Source organism: Drosophila guanche, unplaced genomic scaffold (assembly GCF_900245975.1).
Source record: "Drosophila guanche unplaced genomic scaffold, DGUA_6, whole genome shotgun sequence".
Lineage (NCBI taxonomy): Eukaryota > Metazoa > Arthropoda > Insecta > Diptera > Drosophilidae > Drosophila > Drosophila guanche.
Genome location: NW_022995769.1, coordinates 88,615 through 111,555, shown reverse-complemented (window position 1 = coordinate 111,555; position 22,941 = coordinate 88,615). Strand labels below are relative to the sequence as shown.

At 39.9% G+C, this 22,941-nt stretch overlaps 2 protein-coding genes across 4 annotated transcripts; one reads left to right on the top strand and one right to left on the bottom strand.

Moving 5' to 3' along the window:
- The first annotated feature begins 9,507 nt into the window (after positions 1-9,507).
- Positions 9,508-11,463, top strand: LOC117591249. 2 transcript variants are annotated; one of them, XM_034284432.1, is made up of 6 exons: positions 9,508-9,745; positions 9,793-9,937; positions 9,990-10,121; positions 10,183-10,338; positions 10,390-10,648; positions 10,702-11,463. In XM_034284432.1, the coding sequence occupies exons 1-6, from the start codon at positions 9,621-9,623 to the stop codon at positions 11,079-11,081; spliced, it is 1,197 nt and encodes a 398-aa protein (XP_034140323.1). In that variant the 5' UTR covers positions 9,508-9,620; the 3' UTR covers positions 11,082-11,463. The 2 variants fall into 2 exon arrangements, with proteins under 2 accessions (XP_034140323.1, XP_034140324.1); XM_034284433.1 differs by lacking the exons at positions 10,183-10,338; positions 10,390-10,648; positions 10,702-11,463 and having other exon boundaries at positions 9,511-9,745; positions 9,990-10,036; positions 10,096-10,128.
- A 2,258-nt stretch (positions 11,464-13,721) lies between these two features.
- On the bottom strand, positions 13,722-19,504 carry LOC117591263 (protein commissureless 1). 2 transcript variants are annotated; one of them, XM_034284453.1, is made up of 3 exons: positions 19,047-19,500; positions 18,466-18,959; positions 13,724-14,657 (listed from the first exon to the last, which is right to left on the bottom strand). In XM_034284453.1, the coding sequence occupies exons 2-3, from the start codon at positions 18,884-18,886 to the stop codon at positions 14,074-14,076; spliced, it is 1,005 nt and encodes a 334-aa protein (XP_034140344.1). In that variant the 5' UTR covers positions 18,887-18,959; positions 19,047-19,500; the 3' UTR covers positions 13,724-14,073. The 2 variants fall into 2 exon arrangements, with proteins under 2 accessions (XP_034140343.1, XP_034140344.1); XM_034284452.1 differs by having other exon boundaries at positions 13,722-14,657; positions 18,466-19,504.
- Between the last annotated feature and the right edge of the window lie 3,437 nt (positions 19,505-22,941).

Below are 22,941 nucleotides of genomic sequence, written 5' to 3'. Positions count from 1 at the left end.
CATTGAAAATACGCATCTCATATTATTTTTATGCGCGTAACGCTCAGAAGGAAAAGTTTCCGACCCTATAAAGTACATATATTTTTATTCAGCATGCCTGTTTGTGCCTGTCTGTATTGTGTATTTCAAATTTTCACTCCGCTCCCTCCGCCACATTTGTAAAGATAAGAGAAAAGTAAAAATACCATTCCGTAGGGAATGACCATATCTATCAGATCACTGAATTGAGATCATTATTATGGCCAGAATGAAAAACTTGTAGTGTGTAATGATGAAAAAACCACACCAAAGACCACCAGTGTTTTCATATTTTAACTGGAGAGAATATAAAGAAAGAATCGAGGAACAACAGGTTTTAGCCATAAATATTAATTAACTCAGACAAAGAGCCACAAATCGACGAATTGGAAAATAAATCTAATTGCAGCTAGTTGGTGGTCCACAGATAACAAGATCCCTTAGACTCAGGCTCAGACTCAATGCAAGAGGAAGTCGTAAAATTGATAGAGTCTCTGGACGAAGGAGCTAGTCTTTGGTCTGATTGTGGGACTGTCACTAGAGTGCCAGGTCAACGAAGCTGACTCACACTGTCCGACCAGCTCATTTTATTTACTGGAGCAGCTTATCAGCTAGCGCTATATTTCGTTGACGAAGCAGCTAACGAAAAGTAAAAGTATATCTTCCCGGCACTAGTGCTATAATTTCTTGTAAATTGTGTTTGATAATCCCGCGACATATGATTTGTCCTTTTCTTGAATGTTTTATCTACGGCCTCTGGTCCATTAAGAACTTATCAGCAGTTTACATACATATGTTTTTATAGACTACGTGTGGTCCGCGTGTGCTTCAACTAATGTGTCGGCGTAAGTCCAAGATTCTGCGATATTCTTTCATTTATCATATTTTGTCATCTGACAATGCATAATTTCGAAACCTCAGAGTCTGCGCTTTACACTTAGCTAAATTAAACTACAACAAACTTAAAAAAAAAAATTAAAAAGAGCTAGCTTTTCATTTTGTATTTGGTTGACTCAATATAACTCAATGGAAAATATTTTTTGTATACCCGGTACTTGAAGAGTAAATAGGGTATATTGTATTTGTGTGGAATAACGGTTGTATGTAACGCACAGAGGGAAGCGTTTCCGACCCCATAAAGTACATATATTCTTGATCAGCACCAATAGCCGAGTCGATTGATCCATGTCTGTCTGTCCGTCCGTCCGTCTTGTTTGTCGGCTAGTTCTCAGAGACTATAAAAGCTAGAGCCAACAAATTTTGCAATTTTGTCTCGAAATGAGTTGGAGACACGCTCATCTTAGTATCTGATTGTGAATGGCGCAGTCATGATCTTTGTTGCTCACACGCACCAAGTGTTCACGACTATACTGAGTTTATACTGATATTTGTGTATTTAAACATGTTTCGAGTCTATTTTTTCTCTGTCACCTGTCACCCTGCTTCGAAGGTTTACCCAACAAAGCCGATATCACACCGTAGTCGATTTAGCGATGTTCGTTAATCTGTTTGTAAATGAACAAGTCTCTTAGCTTTAACGAATACTTTTCTTTAAAAAAGGGGAAATGGACGGAACGGACACTCTCTTGAGCACTCTCAGCAAGGATCGTTAAAAGTGGCGTATGAGTATGAGTCAACATATATTTTTTCTGCAAATTTTTATTACATTGGCGAAACTGTGATCAGGAAAGTCTTGATCAGGAAAGCCTTGTTCAGACAAATTTTTATACCCGGTATTCGAAGAGTAAAGGGTATATTGTATTTGTGGGGAATACGGGAAGTATGTAACGCACAGAAGGAAGCGTTTCCGACCCCCATAAAGTATATATATTCTTGATCAGCATCAATAGCCGAGTCGATAGAGCCATGTCTGTCTGTCCGTCCGTCCGTCTTGTTTGTCGGCTAGTTCTCAGAGACTATAAGACCTAGAGCCACAAAATTTTGGCTCCAGACTGCTGTATGCTCACACTGAAACCAGTGTATTTAAAAAATCAGCCCTGCCCCCTTCCGCCACCACAAAAAGGCGAAAACCTCCAAAACATATCTATCAGATCACCAAATTGGGATCCGATCGGATCATTATTATAGCCCCTACCGCTGTCTCTTCCGACTTTTGACCCACCCCGTCACGCAGCTTATATTTGTTTTTTTGTTTTTGTGTGCGGGCGCTGCCTCTGCCTCTGCCGCGAGTCTGCAGTGCGTTGATCTAGGGAAGCGAGGGCGGCGAGCTAAAGGAACGTGTTAGTGTGAGAAGTGTTGTAGATGTAGATGACAGTTCAAGAAAAAATTTAAAATTTGACAAAACACCGCTAAGGTGCAGATGTAGTCCTGAGTGCCGGGTATAAAAGTTGTGACGCGTAAGAAGCATCTCACACGTTCCTTTTGGTTTTTTTGCCTCTCTCTTTTTTTATATTTATCTGTTTGTTTAAACAATAAGGAAATTGTATAATTAATATTAAATTAACAGAAATATCAGTTTTCCAATGAGCCCTGCTATTATAAATAACATCTTTCAGTTTGTTGGATTTATCTATCGGGGAGATCGAGAATGCGGTATCTTTTCATTCTTCTTACTGTTAAGGCATTGTCTTATAGACTTAAGGCTAAATTATTTTCGTGGTTGTGGAGTCTGGCGATGTTTTTCTTACTAGTTTTCTTTATTTCTTCTTTAATGGTTGGAATATTAAGATCTTTGTGGATATTTGCATTAGATATGTAAAACGGAGCATTGACAATGTGTCGCAAAGTTTTTGATTGGTAACGCTGAAGTATCTCAATATTTGAGTTGCTAGCAGTCCCCCAGAACTGTATAGCGTAGGTACAAACAGGCTTCAGTATGGATTTGTAGAGGCGAATTTTGTTTTCCTAAGTGGTTTCTGATTTTCGACTTATCAACCAGGACATTTTTTGTGTTTTAAGTCTAATTTGTTGTTGTTTGCTTTAATGTGGTTTTTGTATGTTAATTTGCGGTCGAGATGCAAGCCGAGATACTTCACACAGGTACTTTGTACCTGATCTTAATGAAAACGTTATTTAGACGGATTTCAGGGAGTTGATTCTAATTTTCCATCGAAGGAACCAGTCTTCAATTAGGCTTAGCTCACTCTGCAGGAGTTATGGAGCTTTATTTATAGATGTGCTTGTGGCTAAAACGGCTGTATCAGTGCAGTTGTTTGTAACTGGCATGTCGGTCGTATATAGGGTGTATAGAGTTGGTCCCAATACGCTTCCTTGTATGACGCCTGCGTTGATGAGAAGTAGTGATGAAGTATCCGTTTTCTGCTGCACGTAAAAGCATCTTTTAGCCAGATATGATTTGAATAATAAATAGTACGGATCAGGTAGCTAGTACAACAAACCTTTGTGCCAGACTCGATCGAACGCTTGTTGAACATCAAGAAATGCGGCAGTGCAGTATTTTTTGTTTTAAAATGCCGAAACTATTTCATTAATAACCCTGTGACATTGTGACAAAATATAATCAGGAAAATGCTGCTTAAAATTTCATCAGTCGAACGTAAGTGGCGTGATTTCCCTCCAATCCTTTTCCTGTAGGTAGAGTTAGTAAAATATATTACACCAGCAGCACCGCAGTGCAACGCTTCCACTGCAGTGCGGATGTAAAACGTCATCACCGCCTTTTCCTTCGCCTTGATTTTATAGGTCCAGGAAGAATGTACACATCGCATTCTTGCATATCTCAGCTGCAAGCTGGTTGCTGATTTCTGGCTCCTCCTGGGCTGCCGCAAATTCGGATAAAGCGTAAAATTTGTATGGCTGACGCAGAGCAGAGTAGACACGTCAGTGAAGTCAGCGTCGTAAATAAATGTTTTCTCGTAATCAGAGCTCGACTGATTTTTGTTCTGCACGTTGATATGCAATGACTGCACCATAAAGTGGCCCATGCGACACCAAGACAAAGCCTGTTACGGGCGGAACCCAGCAGAACGCAGCCCTCCTCCCGCCCAACCGACCGAGGGGCGATGCCGCATGACGTGCATCGCGATTAACCGAACCGGTCGCGAGCATGCAGGAAAGATAGATGTTAGGCTACTATTCGAGGAAAATTAGAACTAAACACAACTAAACTAGAGCAAGTATAGCTAAGCAAGCAAAACTATCAAAGTCAGAAACCAGACAAAGCTAAAAGGAAACTAGCTACGGGAGAGGTAGGCTAGTATACGAGATCTAAGAAGAGGAAAGGTGTTAGTCGAGGATATAATGTGATAGAGGGAATTATAATCCAAGCATAAGACCCTAACGGGTTCGTGCAAGGCATAATTCGATCTGCACAGTGGAAGGAACAAAGGAATATAGTTTCTAGTGGGTCTAATTGGGAATCGTAAAGTTTATGCGGCTCAACAAGTCAGGGCGGTCTACATCCCCCTTGATCAAGTTGTGCATACAAATTACACCAAGAATTTTTCTACGACTAACTAAGGATGGAAGATTTATTAAAAGAAGTCTACTACGGTAGGATGGCAGTCTCACAGTTGCATCCCAGTTGAGGCCCCGTAGGGCAAATAATAAAAAGTTGTTCTGTACTAATACAATACGGTCCTGATGTATGTTGTACTGAGGGCACCATACACATCAGATGTATTCTAAAATCGGACGAACAAGCGAGGGGTCATCAAATTCCTTTGACCACCTCTTTATAAACCCAAGCACACCCATGGCTTTATTTACCATGGTAGAAATGTGCTCAGAAAACTTTAACTTGGGGTCTAGCTTAACACCTAGATCATCAACCAATGTAATTCTCTCAAGAGAACTGGGGTGAGGGTATAAGGAGCCAGGAAGGGGCTGAAGCGATAAAAAGTCATTACATTGCACTTCGAGGCATTAAGTTGTAACATATTTGCACAACACCATGACTGAAAGCTACTGAGATCAGATTGCAAGGAATAGTGAAATGAAATGGCCTTATACTGGACGCCGAGCTTAACATCATCCGCATACATAAGTACTCGAGAATTTGTTAATACAGAAGGCAGGTCATTAATAAAGAGTGTGAAAAGTAAGGGGCCTAAATGGGTACCCTGTGGTACACGGGAAGTAACCATAACAGGTAAAGATAAGGAGTTTTTGAAAAGGACCCTTTGAGACCTAGAACACAGGTAGCTAGAAATCCATCTAAACAGATTGGGCGGAGACCCTAGAAGGTAGAGCTTTTGTGCAAGAAGAGAAAGGTTTACAGAATCGAATGCCTTAATGAAGTCAGTGTAAATAACATCCGTCTGCAAGTTACCTTGGAATCCTTTAATGACAAAGAAGGTTAACTCTAAAAGATTAGTGGTTGTTGAACGTCGTCGTATAAATCCGTGCTGAGCTGGAAATATAAGTGATTTGCAGAGATGCTGCAAGTGCGGAGTTAAAAGTTTCTCGAACATTTTAGGAATAGCGGATAACTTAGATATACCTCTATAGTTCTTAGCGTCAGACTTGCTACCTTTCTAATGGAGAGGAATTATAAAGGATTCATTCCAGATGGGGGGTAAGCTAGAAGAATGGATGGATTGAGTGAATAGTTTAAGCAAAGGTCCGTACAGAGACTCGGCCCAGTACCTGAGTACACAGCCGGGAACTCCGTCAGGGCCCGGTGAAAATACCGGCTTAACTAATTGAGGTTCATGAAGTAAGGAGCCTTCATTAAACAAAGGGCAGAAAACGCCATTCGACCTTGGTAAACTATATGGATACATATGACCTGGGTAGCTTTCCTGGGAATAGGTGGCTTGAAAAAATTGTGCAAAATGATCGGCAATTGCCTGATCATTGTTTGCCGACATATTCAGAAATGATAGCGAGGATGGATGTGCGGACGTTCTACGCTTACTGTTTACAAAGCTGTAAACTGTTTAGGGTCCTGTGAAAAACGTATCCTGCATCGAAGGAGGTAGTTCCTATAGCATTGAGCATTAAGAACAGTGAAATTTGACCGAGCTATTAAGTAATTAAAAAGAGAAGAGGGAGATCCAACTCCTTGAGATTTTTTAAATAGTCTTGATTTTAGGTTCTTTAGACTGGATAGCTCTTTGGTGAACCAATGAGGTTTCGCAGATCTAGTCGGACATGAAAGTGGGACACACTTGTCAAAAATTGTGTCAACTACATTTTAAAAAGTGTTTGTTCCTCAGTGCACAATCAAAATGTCTAATTCTGTTATTGAGCTTCGAAAACTCGGCTTTACGAAAGCAGCGGAAGCGTTCAGATAGCCTACCCGCACGATCCGATACAGTGGTCCAATATCTACCGAAACTTCGAAAGTAGGATGATAGCAGTCTTCAGGTATAGTGAGCGGGAGTGCTCGTGTTAACAACGCTACGGTCAGATCCGAGACAAAGCACAGATCAAGCAATCGAACAATCGAGGAGTTTCTTACATGGTTGACTTGAGACAGGGACAGGTCTAATAAGCCATCAATAAACTCATGTCGTGACATGGGCACAAGGTTGTTTGACTCGTTAACCGAAGACCAGACAGTACCTGGCAGGTTGAAATCCCCAAGAACTATTAAATGGTCTTTATCAGATAGCAAGGAAGAAACAGTTTTTAAGGCGGCCAAGTGCTGCTCGTATATTAATACTTCCGAAGTCGGTGGAATATACGAGCAAGTGACATAAATAGACTGGCCGGGAAGAATCAGTCTAACAAAGACGAATTCCAGGTCTTGTGAGACCTGGACTATGAAAAGTTCCGACGTAAAGTAAGAGTTTACTGCAAACATAACCACTCCTCCACGTCGAGACGAACGATCATTCCTATAAATTGTGTACCGATCTGCCAAAACTTCGGAACTAAGAATGTCCGGCTTTAACCAGGTTTCGGTAAACACAATAACATGGGATGAAAATGTGAAACTATCCATAAAAAGAGTGCTCAGTTTACTACGTAAGCCGCGAGCATTTTGATAGGCTACAAAGAGGGATGTTAGTTTTTTGACTGCAAGGAATTGCTGTGGGAAGAGGTGGATGGAGCAGAGGAGGAAGGACCACTGGTCTCACTCCTAGGAAGAGTTATGGGGGGCCTATTTTTCTCTTAGCCTTAAACTCTTTCACAACCAGGTGCTCTGGCCACAATTTGGAAGAGCAAATGGTCTCGAAATGAGTTGGAGACACGCTCATCTTAGTATCTGATTGTGAATGGCGCAGTCATGATCTTTGTTGCTCACACGCACCAAGTGTTCACGACTATACTGAGTTTATACTGATATTTGTGTATTTAAACATGTTTCGAGTCTATTTTTTCTCTGTCACCTGTCACCCTGCTTCGAAGGTTTACCCAACAAAGCCGATATCACACCGTAGTCGATTTAGCGATGTTCGTTAATCTGTTTGTAAATGAACAAGTCTCTTAGCTTTACCGAATACTTTTCTTTAAAAAAAGGGGATTTGGCCGAAACGGACAACTTCATTGAGTTGAGCACTCTTAGCAAGGATCGTTAAAAATGGCGCTGAGTGTAAAAACTTGCTTGTTAATCAAATCGAAGCCACTTTATATATAATATGAGTCAACATATATTTTTTTCTGCAAATTTTTATTACATTGGCGAAACTGTGATCAGGAAAGTCTTGATCAGGAAAGCCTTGTTCAGGCAAATTTTTATACCCGGTATTCGAAGAGTAAAGGGTATATTGTATTTGAGAGGAATACGGGATGTATGTAACGCACAGAAGGAAACGTTTCCGACCTCATAGAGTATATATATATTCTTGATCAGCATCATTAGCCGAGTGGATTGAGCCATGTCTGTCTGTCCGTCCATCCGCCCCACCGTCCGTCTGTCCGTCCTTATGACCGCCTAGTACTCAGAGACCATAAGAAATAGGGCAACCTTGTTTTGCATCCAGGCTTCTGTATGCTCACACTGCTACAAGTGTATTTTAAAAATGTTTCCCGCCCCCTTCCGCCCCCGCAAAGCGCGAAAATCTCCCACAGACACAATTTTGAAGATAAAAGAAAGCTAACAACGCCATTCTGTAGGGAATGACCATATCTAACAGATCACTTTTGTGATCTGATTGGATCATTATTATAGCCACAATGGAGAAATTAATATCCAGTGGCTAAACCCACCCCGTCCCGCAGCTTATATTTGTTGTTTGCATATTCTCTCATTCACACTCTGCTTCGCGCAGACACATCTCTGCCTCTGACTCTTCAGTGTGTGGGTCTAGGGAAGGGCGGCGAGCTAAAGGAGCGTGTTGGTGTGAGTAGTGTTGCTGATGTAGATGACAGATGAAGAAAATATTTAAAATTTGACAAATAACCGCTAAGGTGCAGATGTTGTACTGAGTGTCGGGTATAAAAGTTGTGACGCGTAAGAAGCGTCTCACACATCCCTACTCGTTCGTTTTGTGCTGGTCGCGCAAGTGCGGCACATTACAATTTTCAACCATATTGTGGCCTTTGTCATCGTGAGTTGGTCGAACAAGTAAAGTCGCAGTGGTATACGCTCAACCATAACCAACTCAACTCACCAATAGGTGGGTCTGCATATTCGATTTAAGTTCTGTTAGCCCGTGACTGTTTGAGCTTCTTCATGCGTTACCTTATTATTGGCTGTAACCTACCATTTTCCTTAAGCAGGTATGTATGTATGTATATAGTAACTCCGATACTACAATTGACTGTCATTCCCTTACAGATGGATCTGACCGCGCACGTGTCCTACTTTTTCACACTGACCTTCATTATATTGTTTGTATCTGTGTATTTCTTAATATTGCATCTCCATTTAACGACAGTGCTGCCATATGCCTTTCTACTTTTTGAAATAAGCCTTTCTATACTTGTGTTCTCCGTGAGTTATCCTCCCAGTCTAGTTGATTTCCTTATACTAACCAAATAATTTTTGACTTGTTATGCTTCATGCTCAGACCATCAAGGGCGATCGCTATGCTCATTGATAGTGTTTCAAGAGTTTCTAATTGTCTACTCGTTGACTTTTTATTGTTAAATCAACTATGCATACTTACTCCCGAAGAAAACTCTTGGGTCACGGAGAGTAGAAAAAAATAATCGGTTCGTCTGAACTTTGCTGATTTCGGAGATGAAAGTTAATATATGTATGAAGGTATGTATGTTTTCTATAACGGAACTCATTATAGCTGATAATAATCCTGCGATTCTAATGGCTCATCTGAAAGTAAGCGTAGGCGTAGGCGATGCTGAAGCCTGGCAATGAACAGTCGGCGATGATATTGGTACTCATCGAGAGACCGTAAATGCGATCACAAATAGTATCGAAAACTCTCCTAAGAGTCACGTGCATTGAATGTAGCTATGAAGAGGATGGCGATACATTTTCATATAATTAATTGTTCATTTACAATATTTTCATTGAACCTGTGAATCAATGGTATTAGGGAAAAATATCAATTAAATTTAAAGTTCCTTTGACCTTAATTATTCGTCAGTATCATGTTGGCTTTGACTATGTATTTATAATATTTCATAATAACTCCATTTTCGTTTCAATTGTTTTCATTTGTTCGCTTAACATTAATTTATGTACATTTGAACAAATTCGCAGACGTGCTTAGACAAACATACGCAGGCCCAGACTGAAACAACTTCTGCCGCAGGGATAAATAGCTATGTATGCCTCGAGCGATCTGCGCAGCTATCGGAAGTCTCGACGGAAGTTTGCTTTGAAGACATATATTCTGCTATGCGTCTGGTTTTCTTTGGCCCTTATCCAGTGGACAGTTTTTTGCCTTTTGTAAGAGCAAATCATGATCTCTATCGATTTCATACTATTTTCCACAGAAAAGAGTTGCGCTGGATATTCCAGGACCTTAATTACATCAGCTTTGCGACTTTTGCCCTGTCCGTTAGCGCTTTTATGATGTTTATTTTCGTTGAGAAGCTTCGTTTTACGATGTGCTTGAACTTCTTTATGGCATTTTTAATCGTAAGTGGTTGTGATATTTAATGGCAGGGCTCCCTCTTTCCTTCCATCTCAGGTGGAGCTTCAGATCGTCTCCTTGTTTACTTTGATCACTCGCAGTTGGTGGGCGGAAATGCTGTCCTTCTTTTTTCTGTGCGTTCTTCTGATTGGGTTATTCCTAGTTATAGGAGCAATTCTTCCTAAGAAAGTAAGAGGTCTAGAGGGGTATACTTGATCACTTTTTTCTAAGCTGATACCAATCACAATAGATGGATCTCACTCTGGATATAGCAGTTTTGTTTATATTTGCATTCATATTTCTGATTGTCGCAGTCTTCTTCCTAATGTTCCTGCTGATAATATGGAGAACACTCCCATATAGCTTCTTGATTGTGGAGTTGTCCATTACCATCACAATACTAGTTGTAAGTTGATCACCTGTAGCTCCTGTTCTTTACTAAATAAGAGTCTGCTAGTTTGTTATGTACCATGCTCAGACTATTCATGGAAACCGTTTTGCCGAAATGCGTTTAAATGATTTTATTCTTGGATCTTTGATACTGTTCCATGACTTTCTCATAATTTACTGGTTGACATTCTATAATCAAATCCACTATAGGCCCATCACCACAGATAAATACATAGCCAGCAGCTTAATTGTTCCAATTTCTGAAATTTCAGTAAGACCCTTCAACTTAAATGTTCACAATGATGACGACCACTTTTATGATAAAGGTAAGTTTTAAAATATCTCTTAAGAAAAACTCCTATTGAATGATATTTCGTAGCTTATAAGACTTATCAATATAGACACGATAATAAAGATCACTCAAATAAAGATTATACTGATCAAAGTTGGGAATATCAAGATAGAGAAAATGACAAGTCTCGAAAAAAAGGTTCCGGCAGTGCCAGAGGTAGGGGTGACTACACCGCTTGGCATCGAAATCGAGAAAATCGGTCGGAGCAATTGGAGGGTGTAACTGTCCAGCCAACACATAGAGGAAGATACATGAACTCGAACAACAAAGGAGGAGGAAATATAAATATGGATTTAGGTAGAGATTCAAAAAGAAGCTCGATTGAGTGTGGACATGCGGGGAAAAATTGGGGTAGAGTCGAAAGACTCTCGAATGTTTCGGGTGGGGGACATTATCCGAAAGCATAAAAAAACCCCTACTCCACAGGATACCTCTTCTTTAAGAAACAAAAATGTACAAAATAAAGACACGTACCTGAAGCAAACAAGTTATGGTCGGGGTGGCTATCAAAATGTACCAAAGAGTGATGATTCCGATGATGATTGTGATGAGCGGCATTTTCGCAGTAAACTTAGAGGCGGAAGTAATGTCGAAGATGCACTTAAAGCTCCTGCTGGTCTATCCAATCATGATCATTAATCATGTTATAGTGACACCAGTGAAGAAAAGAAAAGGCGCACAGAACCATTAAAAGATAGTGTGGGTCAGTGTCAGACATATGTATACATTCCCATATTTTAATTCTTCCAACCTTAAAAAGTAACTAATAAAAATAAAAAAGCACGGTGATTAATTGAATAATTAAAAGAAGGGATCCGGAAATGGGACATCTAAATCCAAAAGAGATCTATTAACTGACTGTTCATTTGGAAGTAAAGAGATAATTCTTACGAAAGGGAAAGAAGACAAGTTATGGTACGCACTTAAAGGTTGACATCGAAGTCGATAAGGAAAGTTCTACCTATGATGCCCTCTTAAGTCACTATAAGCGGATGAAAAAGGTTGATTGAACATTGTGTCAATTGAAAAGAATTATTTTAAAATTTCAATTTTTTGTTAAAAGCAATTTATAAAATATCTCCTCCCAATACATTGTTCCCATCCTCAAATGAATGTCTTTAAGACGTATGACCCGACCATAGAATAGGCGCCCATGCGAACAGGCTGGGTGCCCCGTACAATGATTTCAGCCGCAGCTGTTAAGACGAGCAAGAGGAGCAAACAGTGGAACAACTGTTTGCTGCTGCTCGGTTCACAATCTGTCCCAGAAAGATAGCAAACTTCATATTTGCATCAGGATAAGATAGGAAATAGGAAATAGGGACGATGCTTCTACGGTACACCGAAGGATGTAGGCCGTAGGAGGTAGGACGCCGGACTACGTGGGTCAGGCTCATGTAGAGCGTGACGGCCGCTGTAACCTAACCTATCATAGTGCAGCTGTCTGATATCCGCAATACACTTATATACTAATATATACACTTCCAATATTTAGAGATGCAAAAGCATGCTTAAATTCTATACACATTTCTCAATGCCCACAGGAAAACATCGATTTCCTTATTGGTGTTTTTGGTTGCCGTTGTTCTTTTTGTTTGCATGCGTCTAGGATGTGCCAATATAATGCAAAGCTACCCAGAAATCGTAAATAAAGTGATTTGTTTGTGTATATTTCTTGTTCCATTTGCATACGCATGTAATTGTCTGGTATCATTTTTATACCCGGTACTCGAAGAGTAAATAGGGTATATTGTATTTGTGCACAAAGTAAATGTATGTAACACAGAAGGAAACGTTTCCGACCCCATAAAGTATATATATTCTTGATCAGCATCAATAGCCGAGTCGATTGAGCCATGTCTGTCTGTCCGTCCGTCTGTCCGTCCGTCTTGTTGAGCGCCTGGATCTCAGAGACCATAAAAGCTAGAGCCAGCAAATTTTGCATCCAGACTTCTGTATGCTCACACTCTTACTAGTGTATTTAAAAAAAGAGCCACGCCCCCTTCCGCCCCCGCAAAAGACCGAAAACCTCCCAAATTTTCGTAGGGAATGACCATATTTATCATATCACCAAATTGGGATCCGATTGGATAATTATTATAGCCAGAATGAAGAAATTAATTTGCAGTGGCTTAACCCACCCAGTCCCTCAGCTTCTGTTGTTCTTTTCACATTCTCTCATTCACACTCTACTTCTGTTCCCCTGCCTTTGCCTCTGCCGACTTTTAACCCACCCCGTCCCGCAGCTTATATTTGTTTTTTTTGTGTGCGGGCGCTACCTCTGTGTGGGTCTAGGAAAGGGCGGCGAGCTAACGGAGCGTGTTGGCATGATAAGTGTTGTAGATGTAGATGACAGATGAAGAAAAGATTTAAAATTTGACAAAACACCGCTAAGGTGCAGATGTAGTACTGAGTGCCGGGTATAAATGTTGGGACTCGTAAGAAGCGTCTCACACGTCCCTTCTCGTTGTGTCTACTTTTCAGTTAGCATTTGACTTTACTCTATGTAATGAGTATAATTATTATACCCGGTACTCGAAGGGGTATATTCGAGTTAAAGGGGTATTTTAGATTTGCGGTCGATATACCACAATAAATATTCTTGGTCGCATTCAGTTGCAAATGGCCTCAACTCAGCATATGCTTTCTCGTTGTCGACTGACTGAGTACCGTACTGACTGAGTACCGGGTATAAAAGTAGTGGCGCGTTTGAATGCGCCTCCTCGTTTAATATGAATGGATGATTTCCATTAAGAGGACAAACCATTCATCATTGCTCGTTTCTCCACCAGCACTCCACCCAGATTCACTTCATTCCTTCTTACCTTATCCCGTCCGTCCATAAGTACCCGAATGTCATCGGAAAATTGCTCAGACCAAGTAAAACATGAATTTCTAAAAATCGAGGCTAGTCATGGTTACAATGCAATTTTCAGATCAACGATGTTTGAAAAGTTGTAGACTGGCAACTTCAGAGCTGAATAGCTCCCAAAGAAATTAAAAGAAAATTATAATATTGTTAGCACGAAGTTTTTACGATTAAGTGTTGTATATTTTCTCTCTTCACAGTCAAGTTTAATGGTCATACAACTAGGTTCAATACAATATACAGTAATATATAAATTAAATAATACTCAGTCTTGCATAATACAATAATATAACAAATACTTTTGAGGGGGCAATGTTGTGAGAGGGTCTATACGAGTATAGATAGCAAACATTGAATTTTGGTTAATAATTATTTTATAAGGCTATATGTCTCTACGTTAGAAACATCTTTAGCATCAGACGACGCATGTATTTACAAGTGACTAAGCAATTTGCTGCTATTCCTGATCCCTCCACGACTCGAGTCGCTGACTCGAATCGGTACTCTTCCTCTGCCTACTATCTGGGCAATCACGAGGCAACTACAACAACCAATGTGGCGTACTCATCGCCAGCAGTAGCCGCTGGCAGTAAACTTTGTGCTGTCACCACAGCCAGATCCCTGTGCTCCGGCTCAGACTGCTCCTCATCCTGAATGTTAATGCGAACAGCAGGCATGGCCGTTTCGGACTCGGATATGGAGATGCAGGTTTTGTCCTCCTCCGTGGCAGCTGCTGCTGACAGTTTGCACTTTTGCAGCTTATTCAGTTGCTGATGCTGCAGTTTGGTCTTCTCCCTAATGGGTGTGCAGGTGGTGCGTGGATGATGGTGATGATGATGATGCACAGGTGCCAGGCAGGGGTACACAAACTTCATGCCGTAGGCAAAGTGATGAGGCTGGTGATGCAGAGCCTCATCATAGCTGGGTAACCCGGTGGCAATTGTATAGCAGGGTGGGGACTCGATTTCGTAAAATGAAGCTTCATTGCTGTTAGCAGCAGATGGCTGTTGCGACTGATGGAGGAGCAGGCGACTAGCATCACAGCTGTCTAGGTGAGACCCTGCTCCGTGGGAAGAATCGTTGGCGGAATGGATCTGTGTACTTATATCTTTATCTGCAATGGCCAGAGCATAAGAAATAGTATTCGTTAGTTGAGTTTGTCGGTGTAAAGTTGATTATGTTTGGGTCTTAAAAAGGTTCTATGGCTTAATCAGGTTTCAAAGTTTCGGGTCAGACACTGGTGCGGCTTATTACACTGTGTATGCATGCCAAAGTTTATAAATTTTGGGCAAAGGCGCATACGCTTGATCATCAAATCCATGTTGAAAGTAATGAGAAACGAGAAGGGACGTGTGACACGCTTCTTACGCGTCAGAACTTTTATACCCGACACTCAGTACTACATCTGCACCTTAGTGGTGTTTTGTCAAATTTTACATTTTTTCTTCATCTGTCATCAACATCTACAACAACAAAGGAAGTGGCCTCACACAGCAGAATCAGAGTGTGAATGAGAGAATGTGGAAAAAAAATATAAGCTGCGGGGCGGGGTGGGTTAGCCACTGCATATTAATTTCTTCATTCTTGCTATAATAATTATCCAATCGGATCCCAATTTGGTGATCTGATAGATATGGTCATTCCCTACGAAAATTTGGGAGGTTTTCGGTCTTTTGCGGGGGCGGAAGGGTGCGTGGCTCTTTTGAGCATACAGAAGTCTGGATGCAAAATTTGCTGGCTCTAGCTTTTATGGTCTCTGAGATCCAGGCGCTCAACAAGACGGACGGACAGACGGACGGACAGACAGACATGGCTCAGTCGACTCGGCTATTGATGCTGATCAAGAATATATATACTTTATGGGGTCGGAAAAAACATAAATTCACTTTGTGTACAAATACAATATACCCTATTTACTCTTCGAGTACCGGGTATAAAAACGAAAAAAGAAAAAAAAATTTGTGCTGACCGGAAATGCCTGCGAGGATGCCAGGACAGCCAAAGTTCCATAAGAACAGACTGACAGCCACAGAAAAAACAATAACATCAACGGAAACTGCGCAATATTATGACGGAAGTGCGCGCGTGGCACAATGGAATTAAATAAAATACACAAGACTGCAATAAAATAAAAGCTCGGCGTTCGGCCAGGAAAGCATGCAACAGAAATCATTTAATTTTTATAAGCCCAAACGGCTGCTGCATATGAGTGCGTGTGCGTCGTTTGTATTTAACAATTAAGCGAAATAAAATTAAGTTTGGGAAACTCGCCATTTTCAGACAAAAATAATTTTTTTAATTTAAATTTTAGAATTTACGTACGTACATACACATACACACATATTTATTTTTGGTATGTATGTATGTATCGTAAGTGCTTAATTCCATTTGAAGCTTTGATTTTTATTACACATATACACACAATTATACGAGTAATGCAAGCTCAATTACATACAGACATAAATGAGTGATCGTCCTATAGCTTTTTTCTGCCTCTTTATACCTGGTACTCGGAGAGTAAATAGGGTATATTGTATTTGTGCACAAAGTGAATTTATGTAACACACAGAAGGAAACGTCTCCGCCCCATAAAGTATAAGTTATAAAACTTTATCTTTTTTGGTTGTCTAGGTTTAAGCCTGCTAAAAAAATTTGCGAATTACAACATTAAAAGGCATGCTTTTTATTACACATATACACAGAATTATACGAGTAATGCAAGCTCAATTCCATACAGACATAAATGAGTGATCGTCCTATAGCTTTTTTCTGCCTCTTTATACCTGGTACTCGGAGAGTAAATAGGGTATATTGTATTTGTGCACAAAGTGAATTTATGTAACACACAGAAGGAAACGTCTCCGCCCCATAAAGTATAAGTTATAAAACTTTATCTTTTATGGTTGTCTAGGTTTAAGCTTGCTAAAAAAATTTGCGAATTACAACATTAAAAGGCAGCACTGGAGAAGTACCAGTCAGCAGTTACAGTAGCAGTGGCAGCAGCTGTTGATTAATTCTTGAAACTGTATAGCATACATATATATGTACATGAGTTTTTTTCCGGAACTGGATTTCGGACCAACCCCATGAACCAACTGTATGGGAACACTCAGGGTTGGACAAGAGGCGTGGAACACACATCCAAATTCTGCAGGCTTCATATTTTATGCAAGTGTATACACCATCCCGCGCGTCTCGTGCCCTTTTAAGCATTGCAGATGGCCAGAAAGAAACCTAAAGAAACCTGAATGGTGAGAGAAGAGGCGAAATGTTGCAGTGTTTGCATCATGAACAAGTAAGCACGTCAGTTGGCTTTAGTTTTAACTTCGTTTTTTGCATTTTGCAGAGTATCCAGTTCTTGTAATTTTTGATGGCCAAACATTTTTGCATGAATTGATATCCATCGTATCAAATCGCAGCTGATGAAATGATATGCTGGATGACCGGAAAATGTGTCCTATTTATGTGTGTGCCACAAATGCTTGTTACATTTTAACATTCTGGATGCCTGGATCCTCGTCAGTGTGTAACAGTTTAATAAATAAGTGTAAGACTGAAACTTCGTAACTGGGCCAGAGCTACTCTTAAGCTCAGGGTTCGTTAATTATTTATAAGGGCATTAACCGTACACAAGTTAGAAAAGAGACAAGCTTACGAACAGTCGCTTAATTATAAATGACACGTACTACCTGAATATACTGTAGAGATTTAAATATGTATGGATGTTGTTTTTAGTGCCCAGTGCCTCATGGAAGAGATAAAAAAATAATAATAATGAAACAAATTAGCAAACAATTATCGCTCAAATTGATATTTTACGTATCCCCATCCAACGCACCTCCGCCTACGGCTCAGTCGCGTGTCGTATTCGGAACTACAACTTTTTAAGGCTCGTTAGCACAAAATTGACAGTTTGACAGTGAGTTGGCCATGCTTTAATGCCAAGAGACATGACCAATACATGACCAAACTTTCCGCCAAGAGGCGGAACCAGGCCAGAAATATAATTAAAAAAGATAAATCTTCTCTTTTTTCCTGGCATAAATAAATCATTTGGCTAAATTAGTCTGCAAAAAGTTTGACACTTCAGTTGGAAACTTATTAGTTGAGTAGGTTTTCAAGGTTTCTCTTTCGCCTGTTGCGTTCTATTTCGGCTGGGGTTTGGTTCTGTTGCTTGGTAGATATTGATGTTGTTTGGTAGGTAGGTACGGGTATGTCTAAGTAAGGATGTGTAAAGTGCCTAAGCATATGACTCGCATGTTTGCGAGTAGGTAAGATATGTACATTTGTACTTATGTACACTCTTATAAACGTGTGGTAATCTAGCTTTAGTGGCCTTAGTTGATTGATATTGGTATTAGTATAGTATTAGTGTGACACATTCAGGAAAGTCTTACTCAAAAGATAAAATATGTTATTTTGTTTTTTTTTACCACACATGTTTTTTATTTTTTGTTTTATTCCTACTTCGAGTCGCACCTCTAACTACACCGAAATAATCACTATGCTTTATGTGTTAGTATTCCCTTTTTTGATAAAGAACTGAGGTTCCCTCTTCCTTTCAATAAAATATTGCTCATTATTGCTCAACGCTCATTATTCCTCTTTTATAGGCATATGACAAGACAAATACCCCTCTTAGGCATACAATTTTATTGGTGGTTTGCTCCCGTTGTAAATATGCGCCACACCAATTTTGTGGAATAATAAATGTGTGTATCTAAAATTATAACAGAACCCGGAGTCCATCTGGTTGGTCCTGTGACTAGGACCATTCCCTGCATTTTATTTTGTTCAGCGCGCTGAATAATTGTCATAAGCTAACGTTTTGTGAAACTTTTTGAGTAAAGACCATGGCGGCGTGGAAAGGGAGGCTGATGGGACACTGGAATATGTATATGTGGTATAGCTTCTGAACTTACTGCATTTCTTCCATGTGCGGAACTTTCGATAGAAGTAGCAGCTGAATAGGATGAAGACAAGGGATAGCACCACCAGGGAGATGATTACTCCGATCCACAGATAGTTGATTAGCACGAGCATATCGGCGTCGTTGAAGATGTGATTCCACCAACCCGCCGGATCGCCGCTATCCTCGCCCCGGTCCCGAAGATCGGCCAAGTCCAGCACCACCGACTTGGAGAGCTGTTCGGTGCTGATGATGCCTTTATGCGTCCATCCAAAGGGTGGTGCGGCGTTGTTCGAGACGGCGGCATTGCCGATCCGCTGGAGCAAGGCGTTGAACGAGTTAAGTGTGTCGATGTGCCGCATATCGAGGGCGCTGGGTATCTCGAAGGTGATTTGATTCTGTTGCATGTGCTCAGCAATAGCTTCGGTACTCATGCTGCTCGTCGGGGCGGAGATAAACCTCGCGTACAGCTCTTCGCTGGCTCCTTCCGCTGTGGTTGGGTCTAATCTAGGGTAATCCGTTGTATTTTTCATTTTGGTTTCTGTATTGGGTGTTGGAGAAGTTTCGCTTTGGTTTTGGGTCAGGCACACTTACACAGTTCACACACCACACCGCACGTAAACAAATCGTTTGACTATATATGTTTTGTCATCGATATTTCAAAGTTCTGGGCTTTCGCACGCGAATGTGGTTCGTTGTCTAATAATAAACTTATAAGTGGCGGGCATTAGTTTAAATGCAGTTTAACAATTTTTTCTTTGATGCGAAATAACCGCTCGTAAACATTTTGTGGGAAATCAACGAAATTTTCTGAACTCAGAATTCTGTTCTTTCCTTTTCCTCGGCCCGAGAACGATTGAACAAAAATCAACACTCAAAAGTGTTTTCATCCACATTTTTTCTAGTTTTCTGGTTTTGAGGGAGATTCATGTTTTGAGGGTGAAGTCTCTCTCGGCTACATTCTCTCTGAAATGCGAGAGAGCAATAGCCAGCACTCTCGATACAGAATCGAGCGAGAGAGCTCATTTTAGGTTTTGAAAGCATGGTATAATTGGGTAGGTCTATGATAAATTAATAAACAGATGCCTGTGTACTGGGAAATCTGCTGTTAGATTCGTTTTTTTAATGATTTACAATTATCCACTACTAGTGCTAAGCGAAACAATTTAATAAAAATTCCCATTATCCTCTGAATATTCGATTTTACTAGCTCAATCGCTCAAATCTTCGGTTCAACTAGTCACATCTTGAATACAACGCTTTCAAAATAATGCTTTTATTTAAAGTTATAGGGCAGTTTTTTAATAATTTATCAATCTCATAGAAAATTCCCTTTGAGTTGGTCAAAACATTTAATGCGCAATCGCAAAATGTCTCTTTCAAAGAGAATAGTTAACTCTCTTTTATCTTTAAAAGAGTATACTTGCACTCTCTTTTATCTTAAAAAGAGTATAATTAAACTCTCTTTTATCTTTAAAAGATTACAATCTCTTACAATCTCTTCGATTTCTGCACCTGCTGCAAATGAAGGCCCTTATTTTTCAAAGGTCGAATTATGAAGAATGTGTGTTCCACCTCCGATAGGTATTTTATAAAACATCAGGAAAAAATACGTAGTTTTCAAGCAACTAGTTTCGGCAAACTTGTAATTGCTTTAGGAAAGTGCAATAGATGCCCTATAATGATAAGGCATTGATAACTTTCCGAGCCTCGTAAGGCCTCTGCGTAAACTCCTGCGAAGAAGTACAGTGCACTTTGAGTAGAACCCTGGTAGAGTCACATATCGTCAATTAACTTTTGACTTATTTTGTGATTAAACATAAGTTTAACTTGCTCTAAATTGTATGTTTAAGAGAGTGTGTGTGGTATTATTATAGAGACCGTACATAATTTAAATAGTAAACGTGATTTTTGAGTCAGGTACTAAATGCATATTCCCATTTGAATCTCCATGAACATTTCCAATACATTACATGACGTGTCCTATCTAATTTGATTGATTGAAGAAAAGAACCCATCCTTAACCAAGGCCCGGATCACTCGGTATAGTTTTCACAAACACTTCATATATTTAAAGAACAACAGTAAGCCAACACGACTTAAATTCGTAACGAGAGGTTCCGATAAAGGTCGAATCGAATTGACTGAATCATAAAAAGCCTTTGAAAAAACTGTCAGCCCCGTTTTGCAAAAGTATGTACATACCCGTACATAAAAACTTCAAACTGTTTTACTAACTAGCTCAAAGTAAACCATTAATCATGCCATATAGGGAAGGCAAAGAAAATAGACTTCATCTAAAGAAGACTCTTCTTCCTCGACCATCTTTCTCGTTTATCCGACCTTCTTTCACACTTCACTTACATACATACTTACATATGTACATACATGCTCTTTAACATGTTAACATGTCAGCCGTGTTTGTTTATTTGTGTGTGGTATAACTTTGTATGTGCGTAGTATATCGGGGTTGGTTCATGGAAGAAGTGTGACTTAGTGGCATATAATATAATGTTACTTTACTTTAGTTTGCACTTTAGACGGAAAACAGATGCGTCTTCTGACTATTTGATGTCGCAGAATGGGCTTTTATGAATGTATTTTTTTTTTTTTTTTTAATTCGCTCCCTTAGAAGGAAGACGAAACGATTTTTTAAGGATAACCCGAGGAAATCATAAAAATGTTGTTGATTAGATTTCTCTCAATCCGAGCTTAAAAATTGTATTTTCTCTTTTACCTTAGCTAAATAGAGTGCATTTCTTATCTTAGAATACATATTTTGGCATAATTGCCAAAAATGAACCTAAATCACTTTTATTGAATCAAATATATTGTATATACAATAGGTGATCTCCTAGGAAGATGTGAGAAAGTAATTTCCGATTGTAAACATTTGCCGTATGTTCAAGTTGCTACAGTGAAGACCAACATATGTTGGATCGGGATAAATCAATTAGTTGATAAATTAAAAAAATATAAAATATGGAAGGCGTAAGATTTAACGAATAAATACAATTTACAGATAACGAAAATGTTAAATCTAGAGAACGCGGTATAAGTAAATAAACCATGTAAGGACTTTTTATACATGATTATACATTCTGATTATAAAAATAGCGTTAGAAGTTAGAAATTTCTAACTTGCCTTCCAGACATCGCACTCAAATGTGCTGTTGTCTATAACATAGGAGTATTCACGTTGGTAGTGGCACAATTTGCTATACCCGGTACTCATAGAGTAAATAGGGTATATTGTATTTGTGGGGAATAACGGTTGTATGTAACGCACAGAAGGAAACGTTTCCGACCCCATAAAGTATATATATTCTTGATCAGTATCAATAGACGAGTCGATAGAGCCATGTCTGTCTGTTCGTCTGTCCGTCTTGTTTGTCGGCTGGTTCTCAGAGTCCTATCAGATAACCAAATTGGGATCCGATTGGATCATTATTATAGCCACAATGGAGAAATTAATTTCCAGTGGCTAAACCCACCCTGTCCGCAGCTTTTGTTGTTCTTTTTACATTTTCTCATTCACACTCTGCTTCTGCTTCACGCGGCCTCTGCCTCTGCCGTCCCTATGCTTCGTGAAAAGAACAACAAGAGCTGCGGGACAGGGTGGGTTTAGCCACTGCAAATTAATTTCTTTATTCTGGCTATAATATTGATACAATCGGATCCCAATTTGGTTATCTAATATATGTGGTCATTCCCTACGGAATGGCGTTTTTAATTTTCTTTTATCTTTTATCTTCAAAACCGCAGGTTTGGGAGGTTTTCGACGTTTTGCGGAGGCGGAAGGTGGCGGGGCTAATTTTTGAAATGCATTGGTGTCAGTGTGAGCATACAGCAGTCCGGAGCCAAAATTTGGTGGCTCTAGGTGGTATAGTCTCTGAGAACTAGCCGACAAACAAGACGGACGGACGGACGGACAGACAGACATTGCTCTATCGACTTGGCTATTGATGCTGATCAAGAATATATATACTCCATGGGGTCGGAAATGTTTCCTTCTGTGCGTTACATACAACCGGTATTCACACAAATACAATATACCCTATTTACTCTTCGAGTACCGGGTATAATTAAAAATTTGACAAAAAACCGCTAAGGTACAGATGTAGTACTGAGTGCCGGGTATAAAAGTTGTGACGCGTAAGAAGCGTCTCACACGTCCCCTCTCGTTATTTTTTGCCCTGAGTGTCCTCAACTGGGATGCAACTGTAAGACTGTCATCGTACCGTAGTAGACTACTTCTAATAAACCTTCCATCCTTAGTTAGTCGTAGAAGAATGCTTGGTGTAATTTTTATTCACAACTTGATCAAGGGGGATGTAGACAGCCCTGACTTGTTAAGACGCATAAACGATTCCCATTAGACCCACTAGAAACTTTATTCCTTTGTTCCTTGCACTATATAGATCGAATTATGCCTTACACGAACCCTTTAGGGATTTATGGATTTATAATTCCCTCTATCACTAACTTC